This window comes from Octodon degus, unplaced genomic scaffold (assembly GCF_000260255.1).
Source record: "Octodon degus isolate 3935 unplaced genomic scaffold, OctDeg1.0 scaffold00094, whole genome shotgun sequence".
In the NCBI taxonomy this organism is placed as follows: domain Eukaryota; kingdom Metazoa; phylum Chordata; class Mammalia; order Rodentia; family Octodontidae; genus Octodon; species Octodon degus.
Window position 1 is genome coordinate 10,670,839 of NW_004524670.1, and position 9,271 is coordinate 10,680,109.

General features: G+C 40.3%; 1 protein-coding gene across 3 annotated transcripts in view; it reads left to right on the forward strand.

Moving 5' to 3' along the window:
- Musk (muscle associated receptor tyrosine kinase) overlaps positions 1–9,271 on the forward strand; it is a 144,425-nt gene that overhangs the window by 92,376 nt on the left and 42,778 nt on the right. The window contains exons 8-9 of one of the 3 annotated variants that reach the window (XM_004638086.2): positions 53–70; positions 1,992–2,008. The exons of the other annotated variants lie outside the window; for them this stretch is intronic. Coding sequence (XP_004638143.1) covers positions 53–70; positions 1,992–2,008 — 35 coding nt within the window. The remainder of the gene's footprint in view (positions 1–52; positions 71–1,991; positions 2,009–9,271) is intronic. 3 annotated transcript variants of the gene reach the window in all.

The window sequence follows — 9,271 nt, forward strand, 5'->3', positions numbered from 1 at the left end:
AGTTAAAGTGCATTCAAAAAGCAGCAAGTCTGTTGGCTAGAACATGATGGAGATGTCAGTGGGGTAGAAGGTGGGAGGAAAGGATTGAAATGTGGGCTCAGGTCAGCTTACAGAGCTGGGTGGATTTGATATATTATTCCATGATCAAGAATAATGAAATTAGGGGCAGGGAGACGGCTCAAGGGCCTGAGTTCAATGTTCTGCAAAAAAAAAAAAAAAAAAAAAAAAAAAAAGAAAGAAAGAAATTTAAAAAAAAGAATAATGAAATTATTAGAGGAAACAAGGGCTATGGTCAGACATATCATTCAAGAAGTTAAAAGGTGAGAGAGTGTTAAGGAGACAGGAGGCATGGCAAACAGTCAGGAGACTTTTCTAGGAGTCTGCAAAGGTCACAATGCTCTGAACAGCAGCAGCGATTTGTACATACAGAAAAGGAGATATGCACGGATCTGTAGGAATTAAAATAAGATTTTTAAGTTTTGACTACAATAGTGGGGTATACAAATGGGTTTGAAGTTTTGAGCAAGATGCATACAACAAACAGTAGTGCATAAATGAAACAAAATAGATGAATATGGAAAAGCTCCGGAGGGAATGAAATACTCAAAATTTCTGAAGCCTTTGAATTATCCAGAATTAATCTAGTCTTGCCATCTTTGCCTTATTATGTCAAAACTACTTAAAGAATATTTATCTGTATGAATTTCTAAATATATATTATACACATAATGTATTTGTGGAAGGAAAAAGGGTAGTTACATCTGAACTCAAGAAGTAGCCATAAACTTACCAGATCTGTTTTAACCTGCACTTCCACTGGACAGAGGGAAAGATCAATAAGAGAATCTCATTTCTAGTAATTTCTTTATTGCTCAGAGATAATCCTATGGCAAAACTTTTTCTCCCCTCTTCCTTCCCTAGAGGGCAGGGAGAATAGGATTTGTCCTGATGCCATGATGTCCTCTCAATTCCCCTGGTTGCTGGTGGCATCTGCAGCTGGGGAACTTGTGATTTCATCTTTGGCGTAGTTGGGGCATCTTGACATATGAGCATGAATTTGTGGCCCCAAAGGACCTCTCGCACTGACTCAGCCCCTTCAAGTCCCTTCCGGTGCATCATAGTCCTTTGTATCTCAGCCAAATCTGTCACCAAGCCTCTGTCTAAAGTCTGCTCTACAACCTCAGCCATGAGGTCACCCTGTCTGTACCTGTTATGGCCCTAAAGCAGGCCTGCTGAATCCTGATTCAGCTCTCTCTTTATCCCTCATGGGGCCTAAAGAAACTTCTGGATCTATTTCAAGATACACAAAATCAAAGGAAAAAAACCTTGCTCATTGAATTCTGCTATCTCCCCAACCATTCATTCTGTTATGTTCACACATGTTGTAACCAGGGGATGTCAGGGTGCAGGATAGCTGGAGGTTTTTTCCTTTTAGTATTCCAAATATGAAATTTAAAACTTTTTTTTCCTTAATTAATCAATCTGTCTAGTCTAAGACTTTGATCCTGAAAAGGAATTCTATAAAATATATATCCAAACTCTTCATCTCTCTACCTTTCTCCTTTCTTCAACATAGCAAGGAGGAAAGATTGGTTAGCAATTCCCATTTAGTGTCGGAACCTTCAGAAGTGACTCATAGTAAGAAAAGAAATGGTTATGGAAGTAGTGCTATGACTGAGAGGGAGGGGAACTGAGTGAAATGGCTATGTCTACTCTACACAGAAGTGAATTTATCCTGTGGGCATAAACTTGAAGGCTAAGAGCACAATTGCCACATCAGTAAATGCAGAAACCTCATCTCTCCACCCTGTTCTAGTCCAAGTGAGAACCTACCCAACTCCATTAACCAGTGGACCACACCAATAAAGAAATCTGTAATCCTGAAAACACAATGGTATCTTAAGGTGGTAGAAAGAGCTTTAAGATATGAGACAGGCTGCATAAGAAAGCAACATCCTGGGGTGAAGGATGGAATCAATCAGCAACATTAGCATAGAAAAAAGTAAGAGTGGAAAGGATGACATGCAGCAACAGAGGCCTTACAAACTGCAGTCATCTCAGTAGGTGACAATGGTCATGTAGGCTGCAACAAGCAATGCTTTGACTAGTCAATGGGCCTGCCAACGGTATTGTAGGAAGGTCAATTTTAGAAAAGGAAAGAGGGGAAATGGAACCTAGATGTGAGATTAGAAACCGTCCTGGATAGGGATATATTTATAGTAGTAGCTAAAGTGTCATCAAAGAACTTTGATACAGTATACAGTACAAAAACTAAATCTGGGGTCTAGAATCTTGCTCTTTTTTGATCTGCACTGACAACCCCTTGATCTACCCAGACATAAGATCTTAGTGTTGCAGGGCTGGGGAATCTAGTGAAGAAGTAGGAGTTTAGACAAAACCTGGAAAAGAAAACTTAGAAGAGCTACAGTGTGTGATAAATTCAAAACATGTCTAGAATTGGAAATTTTCTGGATAGTGTCAGGCCCAGCCTTAATTCATAAGAGTCTCCAAAACCTCTTTGCTCAATCCCTCATCTGTCTTTCTGATTGGCCATCACTAAGTCTCACTGAGTCTTCAGGGAACTTACATCCTGCTGTTCCCCAAATTTCTGCAAGCAGACCTAAGGAAGGGATCTTACATGCAATCCAATAAGACCTCTGAACTACATGAGACACCTGCCACTTTCTTTTCCTCTCCTTGACATACTCCTACTAGTTAGACTTGCTCAACGCCTCAGAAAGCCATCCCCAGGGGAACTACCTCCCAACCACGGGGCATTTCTAAGACCAGTATTTCAGAGAAGTGAGGCCAGACTTATGAAAAAGCAATCTGAAGCATTTTAAACAATCATGGTCTTATTCTCCACAGATCTCCTACAACTTGGATATGTTGTGTGCTTTCTTCATTTCTGCTTTTAGCTCTCTTTCCTGTGGCCTGCAGGAAGGCTGGTTAGAGGTGTAGGGCTTCAAGCAATGGTGCCTGCTTTTGCCATTCTGGAGCTGTTCGTACCCTAGACTCTGCCTTCTTTTGCTTCAACCAGAGCTGTACTTCCCTTGTGTTCTGTGGTCAAGGACATCCTCTGTCACAGCCCATGTTTCACTTGGAAGATTTTACTCCATCTGTGTATTTATTCAGCCCAGCAGGGAAACTGGAAATTGGAAAGAGCTGATCTAGTGCTTAGGATTATGCCTAATGATATTTCTAGGGTTTAAAGGACAACAGAATATCAGGATTAGCTCAAACCACTTCCATGTGTCTGCCCAAATCCCTAGGCATTGTTTGAGAAATGTGATATACTTCTTTCTGAGTCATTTGCATTTGTTGCTGGTCATCAAAATGAGCCAGAAAAGCTCTTGGAAACTCTCCCTATAAAGAGGAAGTTGCATTTCCCTTCCAGTCACAACCCCAGTGGCTCAAGCTGCCATTGAAACTCACCAGGAGGCGGGGTATTTGACCATTCGCCTTCTCTTTGTGATGAAAGCACTTATTAGCAGATGGCAGAGACCCACAGGACAGCCCAAGATCCTCATAATAACCATTGTCCAGGAGAAGCCGGGACCACTGAAATAGACTCAGGGATTCAGGAGAGTAGCACAGATGTTTGTATTTCCAATCTTCAATGGGATTGATGAGATTCTTCGTCAGACAGTGAGGTCCAGAGTTCTGTCAGTGTTTAGGCAGTCTTCAAGGTGTAGGGCTGAATCTGTGGTCCTGTCCTTCCTCTACCACTAGCCAGTCCGTTTTACCAAGGTCTCCACTGCCTTCATTATCCTTCCTTTGGAATAACCACAGGGGCTGGGACTTCCAGTCTCTAATTTGAAACTTGAATATATGTAGCATCCCCGAGGATAGGCAGTAGGGAGAAATCTGATTCTGTAACATTGAAGTCTCCCGTTGTGAATGACAACATTCTCCCACTCTCTTAATGACCTGAATATTCATTATTGTGGTGTTGAGTACAGATTTACTTGCCACACTTCAAAAAGAAAAAAGTTATCACTATTACAGAAAAAAATAATTTTGAATTTTATAGCACAATTGATAGAGATGATTGGATGCACTACTGTGTCATATGCTCTTTCTCATGTTTGGTAGCCACACTACTATCTTCCCCCAGTGTTGGAGATGATTGTCAGGCATGTGGGGATCTGAAGGGACTCATGATCCCCTCTATCATTCAGCGCTTCAAACACCCTAGATAGAGAGAGTCCTTATCAACAAAACAGATACCCTGTGCCCTGGCATTTCATGATGGATTTATTACACTTTAAATTGATTAAAAGTATTTTGTTTTGGTTTTTAATAAAAAAGGGAAAGAATAAATGAGTTTCAGCCAGTAAGTAGCCTTACTTAATTGCTACCAGATGTTCTAAAGTTGGGCACAAACGGTGGGTTTTTATTTTGTTTTGTTTTATTACCAGGCAGCTGTCTTGCAATAGAGTAAATGGATGTTTCAGAAGAGGGAAAAAGTGTTAATGAATTTACCAGACAATTTTAAAGAACTTACAAATACTGGTGACTGTCAGAATTTCTTTTAAATCTAGTTTTGTCATAAAATCCTTTGTTTATAAATTCAAATTTCTTTTGTACCTTCTCCATCCCCTTAATAAAAAGGGAGAAAGGGTTGGGGAGATATTTTGGTGGTCTAACCACATGCCTGGCAAGTACAAGGACCCTGGTTCAATCCCTGGTATGGCATGCTATGCTGGTCCCAGAACCCCAGGTGCACCGTGCTGGCCACCAAAACTGGGTGTGGTGGCACACACATATAATCCCACCACTAGGGAGACTGACACAGGGCGATCACTACAAGTCTGAAATGCATACTGAGACCCTGTATCAAATAAATAAATAAATAAATAAATAAATAAATAGAAAAGAGGGGAAAAGGAGAAAAAAAAAGGTGAATAAAGAAATGTGTTTTCCAGGTCATTGGTATTTATTGTTTTTGGTCTGTTTTTCTAATTTTTTTTATTTTAAAGAGAATAGTTTCAAAATAACATGATAGGAAATCATCAATGGTTAGTGTATTGCATATTGTTATCTTCAAAGCTGTTGCTCAGATTACAAGATATAGGCACGCAAAATTGATCCAACAATGTAAGCACTAGCTGCTCCTTTCAATAAACCAATAGAAATTAGTAGTATGCTTATCATAGCTGTCATGTGTATAATACTGAGAAATTTTTATAAGGAAACACACAGAAGCCCAATGAGTAAGGGCACCCCTGATTCTCTTAATAGACTAGAAATGACCTGCCACTCTTGGATCAACTTCGTTTCTCTGTGCTTACTTTCCAGCATCTTACCTCCTCCCAGGCACAGCATCCAGGTTCTCTCTGGAGCTTGTTCATGCTCATGCTGTTGAATCCTCCTCTCCTTTCACATCTTACAGTGAGGACCTTTTCATATGCATAACCTTATATCTCTTGTATTCACTGGGGTCTCTCTTCTCTAACTACTGCTAGACCCTGCCTTTTTTGGTGGGGGGTGGAACCGGGGATTGAACTCAGGCCCTTGCACTTGCCAGGGAGACCCTGCCTTTACTTCTCCAAATCACATGCCATTCTTTTCCAAAAGAATTTTCTGAGGTCCCCTTCCGCCTGCTTTATCTGTACAATGACAGAATTGCCATGAGAACTGCAGCAGGTAGGTGGCATGTCCCCCAGAGTTCCTTAATGATGTGGAGCTGTCCATCCACTTTCATAAACCATGGTAATTTTTATTGATTAAAGATTCTTTTCAGGCCCTTCCCCAGTTCAGTAAAATTTCAGTCTTACTCTGATTCAAAATTTGTGGGCAGCATTAGTAACATCCACAAGATGATCAAAATGAGAGTCCTGTACACCAACCTGCCTAATTCAACAAAAAAATGGAATCTATGATTTTTTTCCCAGAATGAAAGTAGGTATCAATTCTGTGACACTGATTTAGCTATCAGCTGCTGATTCTTCTGAGAGTCAGTCCTGAACATTTTGTGCATATGTTGACATTTCCTTTATCATCACACACTAGTCTGCTGGTTCTTATTTCTCAGTGTAATGTGGGCTGTGTCATAGCTTTCCTCTGTGCTAGAACTATGTGGATTTCCATGCTCACACTAAGCAACTCATATGGAGAAGGGCTAAATTGTGTGGCTAAAACTGTGATCTGTATTAAAACTCCATCGTAGCCAGGAATCTATCTCAGTGGTATACGTGCCTGCCTGGCAAACACAAGGTCTTAAATTCGATCTCCTGTACCAGAAAAAAAATCTATCATGCATTTCAGAAAAACTTTGAATGACTCATGCATTCAGCAGGAACCAAAGAAGTAGTAAAGCTCCAAGTTTACATATGTAACTCATGCATTGAACAATTTACACTTGGCAAGTACACAGAGAACACAGTGTTATTTTGAAAGACTACTGAGGGACTATGGGATTATGCTTTTCTCATCTTCTCTTCCCTCAGAAATTAAATCCATCACAAGTTTTCAAATAGATTCTATAATTCTCAGATAATGTTTAGAGATTACATAGAATCTGCAATCCAACCTCATTTAAATCTCTACTCTCTTGCCCAATTTAAACGTCATCTGCTTCACTCTGTCCACTGCCTTCCCATCTCATCCAGGAAGAGAGAAGAGGGTGAATGAGACATGGGCTCTTGCTCTGGCACAGAACTCTTTTCAAGTTCCTCTGCCATGTCACAGGAGAGGATTTACAGGGAAGGGGAAAAAGTCTTGTCCTGAATAAGATATATTTTAATCTTTCCTCTACTGACCACTCCTGCTGTCCTGAATGATAATAATAATGCCAACAATTACAAAGTACATTCCTATGTCAGTGCTAATATATAATATATGTGGGCATCGATACCACACAATACTCTAATCCAGGATTTTAATGCTTCCTTGAGTTATCAGTGCTTCTGTGGTGTAAGCTTCTGATGAGTGACATGAAATAAATTAATTTTTCTAAGAATTCTTCATATCATGCAATATCCTGGTGTGAGACATTCCACATAATCCCCATAGTCTTTATTGAAACTGCCTACATGTAAATTCATTTAACCCAACAACTTGATGATGTGGATGCTTCTATTATCTCCACTTTACAGATTAAGAACCTGATATCCCACTCAAATGCATAATAAATGGAGGAGCCAATAGTAAAACCCAACAGGCCCAGAGTCTAGGATTTTAATGCTTTCATGGATTATCAGTGCTTCTGTGATGCAAGTGTCTGATGAATGACATAAACGTATGAGTTCCTAGGAGACTCTTTCCATATAGACTTCTTTACCACACAGTACCCTGGTCCAGAATTCCACGTGTTATGGGTTATCAATGCTTCATTGTTGTAAGCATGTAATGACTGACCTGGAACATGTGTTGTCCTGAGAACTCTTCTGTCCAGGTTTCCATATTACACAACATCCCCATGTGGGAGATTCTACGTAATCTGTAACCTTTGGCCTCAGTCTTTAGTGGAACAGCCTAACAGTTTCGACCTGCTGGGATTCTCCTGTTTGGTGGCTAGTCTGCTGATAACCCAGCAAAACTCTTATAGTGTCAACTGGATGCACAGGAAACTTGCAAGTCTCTGCTGTCTAAATTGTGGAGTGCCCTACTGCTGGCCCCAATTTCTCTTCCCTTAGGCCTGAATGATTATGGTTCTTTATGGAAAGTAATATTATTATATCATTTAAAAAATTCTAGACCCTTCCCTTGCCTTCAGATGCTAGTTTCTAATTCTTAGACAGTTGAAAAGAGCGCCATCAGATATTTTATAATCATATGCACAGAACTTGTTCAAGGAGGAGCTGACCTAGAGAAATAATTTCTCTTTGCCTCTAATTTTACCTGGAAAGCCCTGCCACCTTCATTAGAAGGCTGAGAACCACAGCTACTTGCCTAGGTACAGGGCCTACTAGATGGTACATTTTAAGGAAAAATATCCAGTTGTGTATGAATGTTTGTGCATGTATTCACATATTTCCTATAACCATTTACCTTAGATATTGAGAGCATACCAACAACTAATAAAAATAAATTCAAATTAGCGAAAAGACCACACTGTGAATGGTTGGAATAAAAACTCTAGCTTTTTTTTTTTAATATTCAGAGATATAACCCAGGGTCTTTGTCCCATGTTACACCCTCAAAGCCCCTTTAGGAAATTTAAAAAAAATTATTATTTTTTATGTATTTGGTTGTGGCAGGTTCTTACTACACAGCTCTGACTCATGATGATACTCCTGCTTTCAGCCTCCTCAGTGCTGGGATTACAGGCATATGCCAATATGCCCAGACTCTGGCTGGCTCAGCCCGCCCTGGGGATGAGGCTGGCGTGGCATGTGGTGCCAAGGATTGAACCATGGTCTCTGTGTTTGCCTAAGCTTGCCTAAGCAGGTGCTTTAGTCCACTGAATTATCTCACCAGGCCCTGCTTTTTTTTGTTTGTTGTTTTTAATTTTGAGACAAGGTCTTGCTATGTGGCCCAGGTTGGGCTCAGACTTGTGATCCTCCTACTTCAGTCTTCAGGCATTGACGGTCTTGTGGGAAACCCACTACTATTATGGACTATTGGATTATATTGGGATACTTCGCTGAATTCATGCATGCAGTATTTAAATGACAATGGAATGCCCTTCTCTGACAAAACGAAACAAAAAAAGGGGATATAAATGAAGGACCACTTTGTATCTGTATATTCAAAATAGTTAGGATAGATATACAGCTCCATTCTCTTAATTCAATAAATAGAGAAGTTTGTTCTAATAGTGTTTGAGACAGGATATCATGTCTGCATCTTGTACAATGACTAATCACTAAGACAACAATATGCAATGTATTAAATATTGAAAATGTACTAGTAATCAGTTGTGAAACTGTCTCATTGCTATTTGTTTCTCAAAAAATATTTAAAAACTAAATAAATAAATATACACAACTGAGTATGGCTCCGCCATCAAAAAGGATAACCATGAGTCCTTCGTAGGAAAAGGGACACTCCTTGAGACTATAATATTCAGTGAGGTCACCCTGACACACAAGGGGCCACATCTCATGGTGGGCTGGGGAGACAGCGCAGCAGTCTGTGCCTGCCTAGCAAGTGCGAGGAACCGGGTTCACTCCCTGGACTGCTTGTCACACTGGCCCAAAGCTGGGCGCGGTAGCACACGCCTGTAATCCCAGCGCCGGGGAGGCTGAGACAGGAGTATCGCTAGGAGTCAGAGCTGTGTAGCAAGACCCTGTACCAAACAAATAAATAAGTAAAAAGATGTAAA